The sequence below is a fragment of the Ambystoma mexicanum genome, chromosome 11, assembly GCF_040938575.1.
Source record: "Ambystoma mexicanum isolate Mex_15411 chromosome 11, UKY_AmexF1_1, whole genome shotgun sequence".
In the NCBI taxonomy this organism is placed as follows: domain Eukaryota; kingdom Metazoa; phylum Chordata; class Amphibia; order Caudata; family Ambystomatidae; genus Ambystoma; species Ambystoma mexicanum.
Window position 1 is genome coordinate 1,298,627,470 of NC_090934.1, and position 18,175 is coordinate 1,298,645,644.

The 18,175-nt window shown below is 45.7% G+C and overlaps 1 protein-coding gene across 3 annotated transcripts in view; it reads right to left on the reverse strand.

Annotated features, from left to right (window-relative positions):
• SLC12A1 (solute carrier family 12 member 1) overlaps window positions 1-18,175 on the reverse strand; it is a 245,755-nt gene that overhangs the window by 83,084 nt on the left and 144,496 nt on the right. For all 3 annotated transcript variants that reach the window (XM_069624794.1, XM_069624795.1, XM_069624796.1), the window contains exon 18: window positions 2,408-2,548. In XM_069624794.1, the coding sequence (XP_069480895.1) occupies window positions 2,408-2,548 (141 nt within the window). The remainder of the gene's footprint in view (window positions 1-2,407; window positions 2,549-18,175) is intronic.

The window sequence follows — 18,175 nt, forward strand, 5'->3', positions numbered from 1 at the left end:
ATGACCAAACCCTAAAGAATCCAGAATACAGCAACTTGGATCACTTGTAATCCAAAACCAAGAATCCATACTCTGAAGGCACTGCCGAGATTGCCGCTTGCTATCGGAATACGTTTTTCCCGGTTAATAAAGCCTACTGGTGTTTATCCCCTAAACAGTCATGATCTTGGGCCACCGGGTACCTTCGTAGACAAGAGTGACATTAGCCCTGCCAGCACCAATGGACTCCACCAGCAGTAAACATGCAAATGCCAGGAGGACGCGCACTGACAGTGTGCGGGGCGAAAGAACATAGCAAAAGAACTGGATCACCCAGATTGTCATCCTAGTGCTCAGAGCCTGAGGTCACATTAGCATGATTTGTTGTGAGAAAGGAGAATGAACAACAACACAATCCCTGCATCCAAGACACCGTCCACAACCAAAGCAACACTACTCATCATCACAAATATTCTTCAAGTCAAATGCTATGGCCAATATGAGGCATTTACGTACCACAAGCACTGCAAACAAGACATGTAGTGCAGAACAAGACAAATGCTGCGGAAAAAGACAATAGGCCTCATTACAAGTTTTGTGGTATTTTGCTGGTAAATCTGCTGAAATACCACCAAACAGAGTTACTGTTACTGCCAATTGGTCCTGCAGATTTACCATGGGATTACAAGTGGTGGTGGTGGATTTCGGTGGGTGTACGGCATCTTTTCATTGCGGGATGTTTCTTCGCAGGGTTTTTTACCACAAATATTTCAATGAAAAAAAACATCTGATTTTTTATGGTGAGGGGGGGTTGGAAAGTAACTGTGGGTGTAAGGCAATACCTAAACATTTAAGCGGAATTGGGGGAAACCCCCTAAAAAAAATCTGTGGTAAAAAACCCAGCAAAAAAACATCCCACAATGAAATGACATGGAACCTCGGTGGGATTACAACCAGTGGTAATTCCGCAAATGTTGCTGTTTTTTTGGCAGTCAGGTAGAGGATTTAACTCCAGCATTTTGCTCATGGAAAATCCTCCACCTTAACTGCAAAGCTGTAGTATTGCAGTGTGGCAATGCAACGGTACTGCCGTGGTAAGCACCATTTTTTCATGCACAGCCGTACTCCATAGAGGCCCAAATGCCTGGAAACAGCAAAAGACAGACGAACCACGAGAAACGAGTAAATGCATGACCTTTTACCTTTCAAGCTACTGAGGATACACCCCCTCGCCCCGATATGCAATCCTTCAAGCTGTTTGTTGTTCTGATCTGTCCTTTGAGATAAAACGAACCAATGGCTAATCGGTTTGGCGCCACTCCTTTAGGAACACAATCCGCTCACACCCACAGCTGCTAGAGCCAAGCATAGCTACATGGAGCTAGCAGCCCCAGACACTTTGCTTCTGTTCAGGCATCATCAGCGAGGTGTCACTTTAGCCCCCAGGCAGAACACACAAGGGGGTGCTTGTCTGATAAGCCTTGTCTATTAGAGCTACAAAACCAAAGCAGTGATGTGATGTGATTGCCTGCAATTTATGTTATTACAAATATATCACAATACCAATATTATAGGAAAACACCATGCCATGGCATATAGTCCTGCCACTGTTTTACAGATCCACAAGCGGGCACATCATTAAGAGTGGTTCTCCGTGTTAGGCACAACCAGCCTTGCAGATTAGCGACGTACCAGACCCTTTTAGCCCCTAAAAACAAGCAAATACTCTCAACCAAAAACGATGGGGAGTAAAACTACTCCCAACAAAGAAAAGGCAACAATAAACAGGCTGGAGCCTGTGCCCTGTGATGTGAAATGTGGTTAAGATCCCGCGATGTCTGTACATAACTGGCACTCAAACAGGACTTCTGATCGACAGACGGACGGCACTTAAATCCCTGTTGAAATCCTTCAACATAGACCTTATTGTATTAAATTTTAGTAAGGGAGAAAGGGACGGAGTTAGTATGGTTTTGGGTTAAGGCATGAAAGGACTTCATGGTGCAAAATTTCAATAAAACCACATCCTGTCATTTTTGGGTGTTTACGCTTGGAGCTAAAATGACTTGCCCTCTTTAGCCTGAGGAGTTATCATCAGATCAATATCACAAGTGGTGGGTGGAATCCGTGATCTTAGAGGAATGTAGAGACCCTCATTTTGGTTCCATAATAAGCAAAATGGCACTGGCAAAAAGGTTGGGCTTTATAAGAACAAGTTCCCTCCTAATGGTTCCCCAACGTAGCTTTCTTGCGATAGATCCAGAATTTAACCTAAAGGCATGACTGTCCCCTGTACCGTAAAGATTGACATCAACATGGAGACTGCAACGGAGCCAATACAAAGATACACCAATAATACTAATGTCACCGATGAACTAGAAACCCACTAATACCCAGACCCGCACATGCATTCCCATGAACAACTCACCTGCAGGAGGCTTTTGACACCATCTCTAAAGTTATCCGCAGCCACGGCAGCATAGAAGGCTTTCCGTTCGTTCTTCGTCAGCCAGGCCTGCTTCTTCTCCATGCCACTGTTCATCTCCTTAACCATCTGCTTCCGCGGCCCCTGCATGTTCACAGTCAAAGTTCAATCAATGGCCGAAACAGTGCTCAGGAACCAGTCATTAATATCTAAGAAAATAAGTGCCAGGACCCAATTCTTGTCTAACACGCTTGTGACACTGCGGGCGGGCAGGCTGTTCCCCACCATTAATGCCACCACTCGCAGCAGCTCCCTGCAGCAGGACCCACCTGTTCATTGGGGTTGATGGATGCTCTGGCTATCATGACTTCACAATCAATCTCAGTCTGAGACAATGAAGTGCCAGGGATCAGAAAAAGGTGCCAGGGCTGGGCCCTGGCAAACACCTCCACAAATGAAGCACTGGCAGGATCAACTGCCTCACGGATGTATTTGAATAACTTTCCTCTACCTGATGGACCAGAGGATCCAAGCAATTAAGACCCATAATTAAATCAGAAACAAGAACACATGTGTTTCATAGCGTTATTTCCAAGCAACCCTGTCTTACAGCGCTTGCTCATTTAAGTTGGAGCATTGTGTTTTTTACGGGAGATGTTATCAGTGCATAATATTATTTTTCTTCTATGTTCTCGAACTCTCGTTCTAGTAGATGTTATTTGTGTTATCCTGCGCTGGCCTGGGAACTACTCAACATAGCAAAGGAATCTAAATCTTAGCCTTGACACCCTGTTGAAAAACACTATTGAAGTGAGCAGTTCTTTTTCTTCATTTTAAGATTTTCTCTAGGTTGGAGAAATACCCAGTTTGGCATCCAACCCGCTACGAATACAGTTGACATCTGAAGGGCAAAGTTTTCGGGAAGCCAGAGTGCACCGCAACCTAGTAACCGGTGCAGCTATTGGCTGTGAGGGTGCCACAAGGGAAGGATTCAGGCACCAGAGTGCTTTAAATACAGAACTAGGATTAAGAACTTTGCATGACGGTGGGAACTCATGGGACGGTCTTGTTCACTAAACGATTGTACTTCCATAACGCTTTTTTATATAAAAATGACTTTAAGAGGATTGTGGGCAGGAATGTAATGTCATTTCATGGTCAGGATCTGAAGGTAGGGTACAAAAGATCAAGTTTGCAGATTCCAGGCCGAAAAGGCTTCATCCCCCAGGTTGGCGTTTTGGGTCCGACCCTCTCGCTGTGCCTTTCCGGAGGATCCCCACTGCACTCCTCCTCTGCTGTGTGTCTAACACCCCCACCTCACCTGCCCTCCGACCCCTCCTCCCACTTGACTGCTCTGTCACATTCCTCGGATCCCATCTAGGCCGCACCCCCTACAGACCTACGTACAGGAGGCAGCCTTTTGTATGGGGCCTTCCGTGTGTAGGCCTTTAGGGGGGGAGTGGCTTAGAGAACGCAAATGCATTTAATATTTTAATGCAATAATGGGCAGAAGATACCTCTACTGAATGACACTCAGCGGCTGCCTTATCCTTCCATAATGCATGAAGCCCCAATTTCCTCCTAGCTTGTTCTTCTCTAAGCCTGCACTCAGTCGGGCGGTCTTCGCAAGCCCTGAGGAAATAGAGAAACAGGAATCTCTAATGGAGAGGGTTGGGTCGGGTGGCAATTCATGCCCCAGTTTTGTTATTTCTCGTCTTTCCCTGGCTAGAACTCCTTTTCTGTTCCTATAAAAAGACAGCAATTCTAGGAAAATTCACAAGTAGCTGACATCTAGTATTTGCCCCCTTGTAAAGTTTGAACAGTTTGTTTACAGTATCGTTGCATTCCCACGGGGAATCATAGACTAAGTCTACTACTGACATTTTGTTCGCATTACATTTCTTTCTGCTCTGCAAACCCTTTTCTCCATTTTGGGTAACCACATTTTCTGAAAGCAAATATGGGGCCATTTTGTAAAATCTGTACCCTAGACATAAAAGGAGGACATCAAAGAGTGAACCCTGAAATACATATGACAGACCAGAATTGCTAAGCCCGCCGATGGAAATAGGAGTAGAAGGATGGGTATTGCAGAGTTTTCTTCGAATAGAACATTATCCTGCCCCATATCTAGATGGGATTGTGAAGGTTAGCATCTGCCACACCTAGATGGAACTTGAATGTTAGCATATGACACACTTAGAATTGAAAACATTAGCCTGCGCCGCATCTAGATAATATTGTGATGGCTAGCGAGTGCCACACTTAGACGGAATTACGTAGATCAGCAAGTACTACACTTAGACAGAACTGTGAATGTTAGCATGTTAAATGTCATATAACCCACTAACCAACATAAGCTCAAACTATCTGCATACCTATCTCACTCAAAAAACTCACACAACCATCTCTTGTACAGCAAGCTGCATGCACCTCACCACGCTGCAACAACACATAAGCCGCACCAACAGCACACGCAGACTGTCACTGATCCAATACTTGCACCAAAGCTCAGCACCCGGTTTCTACTGAGTTGAAGCTCCCAACAGTACACCACTCCTCTCACTATCCTACTCCCTCGTCACCTTACTAACCCATCCCACCTTCTCGTTTACAGATCAGCCAGAGCGCCTGGGGACCAATTCTGTTGGTGACGGTGCGTGGTACAAATACCTTTAACATAACATAAAAATAACATGATATTGGGTACCTTCGGATTCTTTCATTGATATTTCAGTGTTATTTTTGCCTTTGCTGGAGGACTGTTAAGCCTTTTCAGGTATATTTGGGGTCTCCCTCTGCAGAGTACAAGCATTGAGTGTTTTTATGTTGCCATACTAAGGCAAGGGTCTGCAACCTGCGGCACTCCAGAGGTTTTGGACTACAACTCCTATGATCCCTAGTCAGCATAGTCAATGGTGAGGGTTTAATGTAGAACACCTGGAGAGTCACAGGCTACAGACCCCAAAGGGGAAGTTATTTGGGCACTGCGTGTGCATGCATTATCTGTCACATTATTCCATTCACTCCTTGCACCGACCATTCATTTCATTTGTCATTGTGCCCGGGGATCCCTTTAATTCCATCGCATCACTTCCACACACTATGCCCCATCTCTTCCTTCTACTTTAATTTCTGTACCATCTGATCCTATGGCAGCAAAAAGAGATGCTCATGTTTACGCTGTTTTTCCCACACAGCAGGCTTTCCGTGCGGCGGTAACGTAACATTCACACAACTGAAACTAGACAAGGGCACCAATAAGGACCTTGCTTCAGAGCCTTGTCTAAAGACCTGGACAATTGATCATATGGCAAAAGCTTTTTGACACAAGGGGGGGTGGTATGTTGTGAAAATGTACGGCTATGCCCCTGAAAACCCACTGCTTATCTGTGGTTCACTATGGCAAATAGAATTGGTTGTTTATAACACACATAATACCAAAGAAGTTTCTAAGCGCAGACCCAGGATTCGAACCTGTGTTGCTCTGCATCATCTTGTTTCTAAGTTGAGCGCATTGCCACTGAGCTATACTTGCAACAAGGTACATGCAGCGGAGGCAACCTTCTTGAGAATTCAAATGTCTGAAAATCTTTATTACCTGGAGGAAGTAGTAATGGCGAGAGAACGGTCCCATCCAACATCATCTGTGCAATAGCATCTTTGATGCATTGCATTGTAAGTATACATGCATTTATATTAGTTTAATCTACCCCCGTCCCATCCCTTCTCTTGTACTGTCTGTGCACTTGCATGATCTGAACGTACCATGCTTTAAAGATCGTCTATCTTTTTCTTCCCTGTCTTCCCTCCTGCATGGTGGCCACTCAATGCTCTTGGAAAAACTGCAGAATTGTTGTCAGGCCTATTTGCTGTTATCTACACTGTTAATTGTATTTATATACTTACTCTGCCTGGGCAGACTTGTATCATTCAGAAATTCAAGGGCTCTGAATGACTGTTGTTTTTCTTCCCTTGTTCCTTCCCTCCTGGAGAGCTTTGAAACACTTGCCTTCTGTATAGGCGCGTTACAAATAAACAATACCAATACCAATCTAATACACACTTTAGCATCCGTTTAATCGCAAGGTAAAACCATCTCTTTTTAAAACTCGAGTCAACTTTCTTTTGTTTCAGGAGAGCCGCTGCACCCCATCAACGTCTCGATGCCCTCTTGCCCAGGCTGCTGCTTGTTTTCACCTACACCAACTCGCCCCTCTCCGTGCCCTTGACACCAGACCACGTGAGTTTCCTAATGCAACCACATTAACACTTAGGGGTTTATAATGTAGGCATGGCACCCACCCTCTCTGCCCTCCTGTTGTACATTCAAATACCCAACCTCCTGAAGGCACTCTTATTTCTAGATGAAAATGTAATTGTTGGGTTTAAAATTGTAATAAAGGTGAGAAAGGAAAAAATAGAATCGTGACAATGAAATTGCTGTTAGGGGACCTTTTGAAGATGAAATGACTGCGCTCTGAGTGTACAGATGACAAGCAGTTTAGTGCAGGATATTTCCCGGGTGATGAGTGAGCTGCAGTTGGTGCAGTTACTGTAGACTCTGAAGCAGTCATAGATAACCTGTGCAAAAGGCTCCGAGTTTAATTGAGATCATCGATGACCCTTATACATGCTATGATTGTACAAATGTACACAAGTAACACAAGCTTACAACAACAAACATGGACACTGGACCGTACCAATACAGATACAACAAGCCAGGGCGCATAATAGGAGATACCATCCAATCTACACATAAAACACACAGACACACTCCTGCATAACAGTCACATAGAAACAACCCAGGCATCGGACCTTACCCTTATGGATACAATAAGCCAGTGCACGCAACCAACCATCTGCAAGCCAACACACCCATCAATGTCTCCTGGTTCTAGACCTATCTTATCACTCGTCCCCCACTAACCAACCCCATCCTCTTTCTTGCAGAGCCACGTGAGTGCCTGGAGGCTGCCCTTGGGTGGTAGTGGGGTGCGGTATAAATCCACATAGCATAACAGTTGTACAGCTAATTATCAACTCGGCCTGTGCGTGTCTATTACCAGAGAAGATTAGGCATTTCATAGCTTTGTTTGCAAAGGAATGGGCTAAGTATTTAAACCATCAGAGGGAGGTCCTGTACATTTATCATCTGGCACCACAAATCTGATGTTGATTTAATTTAGGTTTGTGATTTTTTGGGGGAAAGTGCAAGCCTTGCTCATGAGCAATGGATTGATGCAAGCGGCTTGACTGATTCTGTTGAGAAGAATGCGTCGTTGGCAATGGTAAGGTGTCTGCAGGCTCCTGTGTTTGAAGCCCTCATTGAGTATTTTAGTGTGCAGTAGTTTCTTTTTCTTTTCTGAACTGTAGGAGCATTAGAGTTGTGCTGATGTCTCGCAGGGTGTTGTTTGATAGTGATGATGGGCCTTAACAGAAGAGAGCCTTTTTCTTGTTTTTTTTCTTTCCAACATTTTTTGGTTTCCCGTCTTGTGATGGTGTGTCTTCTAGAATTGTGCTGACCCCCGCAGGCGTCTAGCTTATGGTGCTTGAGTAGATACTGCCTTGAGTGGGATGCAGGCTGGTTTTAAGAGGAATGGGGTGCCTGTCACTATCCAGTGATACGCCCTTCACGGGCCACAGATAGGAATTTATTTTCTGATGCCAGCATTCAATATGTCTCCCGCCTTTTGTGTTGCTTTCAGTATTGAGAAGGTACCTATGGGAAGTAGTCCTAAAGACAAGGCCCTCATTACAAGTTTGACTGTAACCCGCAGGTGCTAACCCGTGACAGTTTCCAACGCCTGACATCCCAGTGCCACCGGGACACAAGTTATGAGAATGTGTGTTGCAGGAGCCAGAGACTCTGATCTTGCCGCATCTTCAAGGGAGACCTGCCGCTTTAACAGGGACCACATAGAAAGAACCATTAACCAGAGGGACTCTCTGATCAACAACAGACAGGAAGATGGGTGCAATTTAGTATCATAGGGGAGTGGGGCCAAAGCTCTTTCTGTTGAGAGAAGGTTTCCACCATATTGGTTCTCAGACACCCCTGGTTTCTGTTTTCACCCCTTTAACTTTCCTGTTGCAAAGCAATCTGGGTATGACCTCACACATACAGGAGATTGTTGGTAGGGACCCCAGGAGTGGTTCATTAAGGTAGGCTTAGCCTACACCAATCACTGTGGCCCACTTGGCTTTAAAAGAGGGCCAAGCCCCTCTTTTGGCAGATCATCTAAGACTTCACTTGAAGTAACCTTGGACCCTGGCTGAAGGTACAGTCTGCCTTACATCGTCCGCCAGTGAAGGAAGACCAGGAGATCCAAAGAGGTAAGAGAGATCCGTCCCCTAAACATCTCCTAGGGAACAGAGGGAGATACAGAACTCAGAGGACCTTTCAGCCGTTCCAGAGCCGGTACCCAGCCAGTACACAGCGTGCCCTTCTAGGCTCTTCTGCAAGCTTACTGGATAGGGAGTGTCAGAAGGCCTCTGAACCTACAACGAAGGACAAGGCAGCTGTCTGCAACACACTCCACAGCTGTGGGCCGTCTGCCTTAAAGAACGACCAGGCCCATTGAAGAAGCTGGGAGGTGTGCTTCGACAGGCATCTACCACCATCACCTTAAACGACATTTTCGAGCTAGTCGAGTTCCTCTATCCGCAACTGACTGTAACGCAGACCGTTGTCAAGCCGCAGTCGCTTAAAGACATCTGAGACGTCTCGAACAGTGCTTCAGAACTGCTGAACATCACTGAGACGATCCCTGACCCAAGCTGCCGGGTAGGGCAGCATGCAGCTGTTCATCCAGCTTTGTTCACTAAACCGCTGTGCTGCCTGATACCCGCAGTGACTCCCGCCTCAAACTCTGTCACAGAAGCCTACAAAGTGCCCTGAAGCAGACTTAACCCTGCCGAGTACCAAGAACATCTACAACACAAGGTAGATTGTGGTTCTGTCCCCCTGTTCCTTCCCGGGAAGCCACCTAGAGACATTTTAAGACACATTGATTCCTTGGTGCTAAAGCCAAGAAAATTTAACAAACTGTTGTGGTTATTAACCATACCGACTGCCCTCTTGTCAGTATCCAGCGTGCATCCCTTTACCTTATTTGAAACTGGCTGTCCTCTGCATTCTTTTATAGGGCGGGTTGCATTTCCTATTGTTGTTAGACTGTCTGTTGTGATTAATAAAGTAGAGATTTTAATGCAAACATTGCCTGGACACTCCTTTTATCATTGGGTAATAATTATATTTTCACTGTGTTGCAACTAACCGACAATCCACAACTTTTCGGAGATAAGCCTGCCGTTCCATCCACGTTACCAAAATTAGACAAGGAGATTTATAATTTGCTGGTTATTCCAATCTGTTCGGATCCCTTCTGGTGTATTAGAGGTGTGGGGTGGATTGATGGTTTAGAAACCGATAATCACTCCTGGACCACCGGTATCCTGGAAGTTGATACGTCACAGGTTCTATGAGAGATCAACAACTGTTGCTTCTCCATTTTCATGCAGCTTGACGCTTCTCTTGTCAATGACAAAGGGCCTCATTACGACCTTGGCGGAGGACCATGGCGCTATTAGCACCATGGTCCATGCCGCTAAGTTCCCAACTCCGCCATGGTGGATGGCGGACTTACCGCCCCATTCCGACCTTGGCGGGGCGGTAAGTCCCCAATCCCCATTTACCCTTCCCCATTCCCATTTTTGCCCCATAGGGCATAATGGGAGTGGGGAAGGCGTTAATTACGCCACCGTAAATTACGGTGGCGTAATTAACTCCATGGTCCCTTAGCGCCATGGATTTTAACACCTGCTAAAAGCAGGTGTTAAATCCGCCATGGCGCTAAGGGACCTCGTACTCAGGCGGTAAGGGTCGGCGCTGTTTACGCTGCCGTAAACCCCTTACCGCCTGGGTCGTAATGAGGCCCAAAGTCTCTTGCTTTGATTACTCTTGGGTTGTGCTAAACTCTGTCCTTTTTCTTCAGGATCGAATGCCGTCTTTTTTTGTCTGTCTCGTGTATTCTGCTGCTCCACTTCCTATTCCCACCTGGTCTTTTTACCTGCTCCGCTCTTCTCGGATTAGTAACCTTTCTGACTTTCCTTACCTGACGCTACTCGGGTGTTATGCTCCAAAGCTGTTTCTCTGTGCTGTGGGCACACAGTAATGCTGTTAGGCTGCCCCTGGCACTAGATCTCCTCGCGGGAACTACATTTCTGCATCTCTCTGCACTTGGGTTCTTTTATTTTTAGTCAAAGGTGCCCCCTGAATTCCCTTGTTCGCTCGCTGATACGCCCTACTCCCCCTGCCGGTTCTCCCCCCCTTCTGTGGACATTTGTTATTAGTCTTTTTCCAAAATGGCTGCCTGCCTGTCCGTTAGAGGGCATGCATCCTTTTTCCATTCGGGAGGTGGAATGTTTCATCAAAGACAGACACTGAATTTTCATCAATATGGCCTTTTGACACAAAAAGGTCCTCAATACAAGGGAAGGGGGCAATAATTGTATTGCGACCCTTGTCGTGGCAGATTAGCATTGTTTATTCTTGCTTTTACCCGTGAACTGACAGGAAGTGCATGGGGCGAGACACACCATGATGATGGCACAGACTGACGATGGAACACAGGGTTTGGGTGACACCGTGACATGACATGGATGGGTGCAGGGAAACCTATGTAATCAGAGCTGGGGTAGGTACACCGGAACACTAGCAATAACAGGGAAGGGACACAGATGGGGATGAGCAAAGAGTACTCACAGATGAGGGTGGAAACGTAGGACTAATACTGCACAGTGGGTCATGGGTAGGCGTTGCATTGGTAAGGCGCAAGATCCCTAGGATAGTGACATGGTAAATGGGAAGGGACAGGTGTGGGGACATGTGGCAGTGAGCGAAGCAGAAATGGGTTGGCTTGTAGCAATGTGCCAGGCGACAGAGCACAGGATGGTGAAAAGAAGGATTGTAGGGTTCACAATGGTCTCGCCCGTGCAGGGACGTCATTTAGGGGTCACCAGAGTTCACAACTGCGACCTCTGAGGTTTCCCTTGCGACCTCTGTGGTCTCCCTTGCGACTTTAAAAAAAAATATATATATATATTCTTTTTTTTTGGTGTAATGCAAGCTCCTGGGCTGTGGCCAGCCCTTTGCGGCTCTTTGCTTGTGGAGTGGCTGGCTTTCTTGTTCAGGCCCCTTAAAAAAAAGAAGAAAAATAAGAACACGAGTGCCACAAGTCTAACACTTTCAGTACTGACCCTAAATAAGAAAGAATAGGAATGCCAAATAATGTGTCTTTCTGGAATTATATACAATAATTGCTAGACTCATTAAAGGTTTATTTCAGGCACACTTCAGGGGGTGAGTCACTGATTTAGTCTGTTCTTAAACGCCTCAACTCAGCCTTTCATCCTTCTGAGGTCGATAAATGGGTACCAACACAGGTTGGGTGATATTGGGTGTATATTTTGTCTATATAAAGCGCTTAAGAGTAAGTGCTATATAATAACACATCATTATCATGTGGTCATGGACGTCTGCTTTCATTCACAGTAATTTGGTAATATGGGACTATACACACTGATCTTAACGATACATATGGCGATCCATTCTTGTATGAAATGTACAACACATTATAGTGATATCGTAACCATATTTTTCGTAGTGTACAATGCCACTTCCTGTTTTGTCAACGGGTGAAAGGTCGTGTTCCATTGCTTCCCGCCATATCACTTCAGGGTGGGGGTAAAATGACATCACTTCCTGTTATGTCATCAGGGGTCAAGGGTTGTGTGATGTCATTTCCACTACCCCTGGCATTTTTGTGAAATGACGTCCCTGCGCCCCGCGCCTGGACTCCTACAGAGCACCTCTGTGGTGAGCATTTCAGGTGGCCTGTTAGCAGATATAGCAAACCAGGCCATGTCGAAATGACCCAAGACCTTGGAGACCATTGCTAGAGGAACTTGCCGTCAGTGCACTGCGTAGAGGGAAAGGTTAGCATCACCGGTTGGTCGATTCTTACCGATTCCCTAACGCCAAGCTGGATGAGGACCAACATGCCATTGGTTCTGCATTTTGGAATGACCGTGGGCATTATTCATATCTATTGTTCAATGGCAAAATAAAGCTGATGTGAGGGTGGCCCGCGGCAGGCGTGTTTATTTACCGTAAATTGCGTCCCTCTGTAAACGGGGGCCTGCGCTACTATTCCAGCAAATGAAAGAAACTAGAACAACATAAAATAATTGCCGTTCTACTGATTTCTGCTGCTTGGGGAAACTGAAACGTAGCCTCCCTGCGGAAGGCCGCAGAATGCACTCTGCATGCACTCTGCATAATCACCCGCGCCTTCAAACTCGGCGGGAGCCAATTTCAGCGCTGGCTGGAACCGAGCGACTGTTTTCACTCTTTTCCTCAGGCTGGTTATTAGGCCAGGTTTCAAGTGCTTTTTTTGTGCTGCAAGTACAGCCCTAATTATGGGGGACATTTTCTGAAAGTGGGTGAATTCCAGGAGACCGGTGGCCTGATTTAACAGACCCTGAAGGTGCCCCTCTCTAACTGGTCTTCAAGCGTTTAGTGTTTAAAGGCAAGATCCCTTATAGCCGGGGTCTGCCACCTGCAGCTCATCAGATGTTTTGGGCTGTTACCAATTGACAACACTAGCTCGGGCTGATGACAGTTGTAGTAGAAATCGCATATTCGAGCCAACTGGTGCAGACCCCCTGCGTTACAGAGAGTTACCCAAACAAGGGCGCCGTCTGGAGCTGGGTAAGGCCCAACATAATGACTCGGAAAGCAACCAGAAATCCCGAGCTAAAGTCAACGGCACTCCATACGCTATCAGATAATTGCAGCCAATGTCATTGTAAATAGCAACGTCGCTTCGTGGATGCCTGGCCCTCGAACAACTTCTGTGACAGGAAGTATGATTGCTACCATTTTGCTCTGCGGAAGTGAGATTCCAGTAAAATGGCCGTTGGCAGAGTATCATGGGAACCACATATGGGCCTCAGTGGGCGGTGAGGAAGAGGAGGCGACTCCACACATAATATCACAGAATCCTTGCAGCACATTTCTCTTTGAAAACATAATAGGCAGCATTTATATATTTATATTATACATAGTAAAACTCATCATAACACTTTATGTACGTTTCAGAGATGAGCATTTTGGCGGGAAAAGGCATGAAGTCCGATTTTGGAGAGGAGTCGTAGAGTGAGACACGGAGAAGGCGGACACAATGGGGCTCGGGTTGAGTGCCGCGCATCTGCCCCCGGGTGCTAATAGCACCAGTGTCCACAGTAGCGGACAATACGGACAATAATGGGACCTTAGGCCCTCCATATGCACCCTTGCATCGCTGAGGCCCATCGGCCTGCAAGCACATGAGAGGACATTGGTGCGTGCAATAACACTTAAATATATTTCTCGGCAACCTTTTACGCCCTAGATGTCTTGGACTACAACTCCCATCACCCCTAGCCAAGGTAGTCAACAGGGAGGGATCATGGCCGCAATAGTGCAAATCATCTGGAAGGTCAAACAAAAGGCGCACACCTTTTAACCCAAAGGATCTTGGTTGAAATATTCCATGCAGAGCAACATCCCAGTATGAGATATTTCACAGGTGTTTTGGTCACGTGATCATGGAGTCCAAGGTTACGTTTCTAGCCATGGTTCGAACCTTGCCAAGCATGCACTGAATCATTCATTTAAATAAATGCAGCACAGTGACCCCCCAGGCCTGAAATACACAAAGGCGGAAGGTGTGAAATAAGTGGGCAGACTTTGTCCACCCTCGTGTACCCTCGACTTGTGCCTTGAGGCCATCAGGGCAGTTATCCCTAGAAAATAAGAACTCTGTCACTGTTGCATAACTCCACTGAAGTTGCCCTCACGACCGGGCCATCGTGATAGCCATTTCAGTTAGAGAGGCAAGCGTGCCTTCAACAAAATTTTATATGTGAGAATGTTTGTGTAATAAAACAAACTCAGTGGTCATTCATGAATTGTTTAATCCTGTTTCTAGCTGTGGTATAAGCACAAGCTGATTCATGTGTTTCCTTGTACATATTTTGGTCATTTGCATAGCTTGTATGTATGTAGGCACTAGGTGATTTATTTAGCGCAAACCTAGCTAGAACGCAATGGAGCGCTGTATATTCTGCTGGGAGGGATTCCTGGTTGCTTGATCAGCATGCCCGTGTAACGGAGTGATGGACATCCCCAACTTCATCACCCCCAAAACCAGCCAAATACATACCATGCCGCACCCACCCTCCCAATTTACCTGCAAAACAGGAGCTTTGAGCTCTGGGTGATGCGCTCGTTCCGATCCTGGCCACTGCCATAGAAATTGAAAAGGGCCATCTTTTTTCATTTTTTCCCCCTCGGGAGATTGGCTGCGCAAGCAGCGCAAATCTCCCGAGGGGAGAAAGAAACCATTCGCACCCTGAGTAAACCCTGCGGTGTGAATGGCTTTCACCCCCTGGCAGGGGTTGGAGGGGGGGCGGACATGGCTGATAACAGCCCGCAGCCATTGTCGAGGCCCTCGCTTTGCAGGGGGTGCCATGGCTCAGGCTGGTGGGCTATAGTCTGCATCTAGACAGTCTTCCTTCGTAATTTCATTTATAAAACTGTCTACTGGAAAGAAAGCAGCCTAGCACTTGAATGACTACCTACATCTCTGTGTGACCTGCCCAGTACAGGGGCAACGCTGCCTCTTCCTCCTCAAAATGGAGGCTGCAGTAGTGTAGGCTTATTTGCTCAGGGTGCCCATGTTTTTTCCCTCCTTCTCAGGAGAGGATGAGGACTAAGGGGAAGAGAACGAGTAAGAGGGTTCCGGTTGTCACAACTAGAGATTATAGAGGGCGTTGCCCCCTTAGAAAGTGAGGCTAGTTCCTAGGTGCCCTGTATTTCCCGTGATCCAATTTTGAATAAAAGAACAAGCTTGTAAAGCTTGATGTGAGCTCAGAGATGCTTGCTCCGTGGAGCAGAAAAATGAACTGCGGCTCCACTGTCACTGCACTGCATGATGGGATACCAGAGCAGCCTAGCAGGCTTAATGCGACAGTGCTGTGTCAATAGATAAGCAGCATCAACGGGCTTTTAGGGGGGGTTGTTAGAAAACCATACACACTCTCACCCTATAGTTTAGGTGAAAACTATGATCCATTATGAAAATTCTAGTGCTAATACATTTGGACTCGGTTCATGTATCTGTACGAAATACTCCAAGGATGTTTTCTAGCCTGCGTCCCCCCAAAACTGGAAAGTGTGATGCAAATTCCTCCAATGGTTTAAAGATGATACATCTTTGGGAAAAGGGGTTGTTTTTCTGTTGTTTTTCTATTGTTTTTCTCAAAGGGGAAAATGTTCATCTATTGAAAAGGCACTTAGAGAAAACCTCTGGAAAGGTTTACACCAAATTCAAAACAGGTTTGGCACAAAGCAGGTAAGATGTGACTATTGGTGGTTTTCTGTAAATACGCCCATTAGCCATATAACATATTTGTGGTGTTATCCTCCAATTTTTAAAAAAATCTCCAGTGGTGCATTGCAGGAAGTGTGGCCAATCCGCCATTTTCTTTTGCTGTGATGTGAGTCGTTCTTGAAAGAATCCTGTGAGAATGCAAAAAGAAACACCCTCAAACCTAGATTTGGAGGGGGAAGGGAATGTGGATGTGTGGTGAATGTAAGAGGCGCATTTGGAGATTTTGAGAGTTTTGAGGAGGCTTAGCAAGGGCTAGTTCAGACTAATCGTTTCTGTCTTTTAACAAGAAAAACTGTGTGAATTTTGCGAGATCATTGCAGGATTTGGAAGTGAGTCTTGGGATTAAACATCCGAAAAAGAGCATTTGGAGAGGAGCTGGTGGCAGTTTCCCATCAGGGTGTTGTGGGTACACTAAAAAGGAAGAGGTGCGCATATTTAAGTTGTTGGGGGGGTTTTGATGAAAGAATTTTTAATTTAATGGCATTTTTGTCTTTTCGCAAGAACCAAAACAGGTTGCGTTTCAGCACAAATTATTCTCACGGTAACTGAAAGCCGCGGAGCATTCTTTCAAAGCTCTCTCGCTGGAATGAAAGAGTGGGAAACAAAATAAATAATGAACACTGACGATAATCTATTGCACAGATTGTTCCAAAGTGGCCACTGGGTGAAGGCAATGAGCAGTAGTGATGTCCACTGCCAATGGCCGCAGGCCATAGCCAGTGGGATACCATCATGCACAGTAGTTGTTGCAAAGTGGCTACAGGCCACGGCCAGAGGCTGATTGGCCATTGTTCACCATGGGGGCCAGTGGGCCACAGTCTTTTACTATTACAGGTTTAGTGATTTATAGCCTAACAAAACACTTGCAATTCAGTGAAAAAACTTTGAGACAGTTACATTGAAACAATTAAATCCAACAAAACCCATGAAATTTAGCTAGATTTGGAAGCGACTGGACCTTAGCTCTGAGTCCCACCATTGTGCAGCCCATGAACATCCTGATGATGTTACTCCTGACATCACAGAAGTGATTAGGTAAAACATCATCGGGAGACTTTGAGTTAAGGTCGATTCATTTCCAACATACAAAAAAGGTAGCAGGCGCCCCTCTCTCGAAAGAACAAGGCATGATAACCTGTTCAGTGGTTATTAACCACATTGAGAGTTCGCAGCCATTGCTTTTTGCTCACTGTACCTTCACAGATGGGAAATATCCATTTGCATATCAGTCTTTGTCCCACCCACAAGGGCAGTCCAGCACCGAAATGCTATGGCAATTCCTCTCTGAACAAGAGTACCATCAGCAACCCCATACACGTGTTTCAGCCTTGTTGGGCATCATCAGTGAGGTGAAGCTGAGCCTGACATGATAACCACTGAACAGGTTATCATGTCTGTTCTTGCGAGAGAGGGGCGCCCGCTACCTTTGTAAAACCGATTCATTTCCAACACCTGCTGAATTTTAACTGTTTTGTTGCGTTTCATTGTTTCAACTTCACTGTCTCTTAGCTAAAGTTTTAAAGTATTTTCCACTGAATATATATATATATATATATATATGCATATAAAAATATATTTTTATATATATATATATATATATATATATATATATATATATATATATATATATATATACATTTATATATATTCAATGTATAAGTTTTAAAAGAAAACATGTATACATATAAAGGCAGAGTAAGTCAACGAAGAGCCCATGATTGAGAACTCCAGTTTTCCAATACCAAATAGTTGTGGTGGAAAGATGATGGCTTTCTGATACCAAACAGCATGGTTGTACCAGGATAGCTATCTCATACCATAGACCATGTGATAGACCTTGTTCCACAAGGCGGGACATCTATCATGAGATACCCACCATTATGTCATTAAATTCCTTTTCATAGTCTGTGATGAATCTGGGATATTCATTCCCTTTCCCCAAGGGTGAGCCACCCCATTTGAGGCTAGGGAGGTGAGTGCGCTCAACAAGGGCCTCCTTAGGTATTCTGGCAAGCAGGACTTCACACCCACTTTGAGGACAAGGCCTCCCAGGATAGGATGAGGAACCCTGTGAAATCTGCACTCTCTGCGTACATGGGGGCCACAAAAGTTAGAACTCCAGTTTCCTTGTACCAAATAGTGTTTGCCCGAACCCCTACAAGCAAGTCACCCCTAGGGGTTCGGGCAAGCAGCACCTCCGGGGGAAAAGGACTTCCAGTTTAGGATGAGGAACCATGTGACATCTGTACTCTCTGCCTATACGGGGGCAACA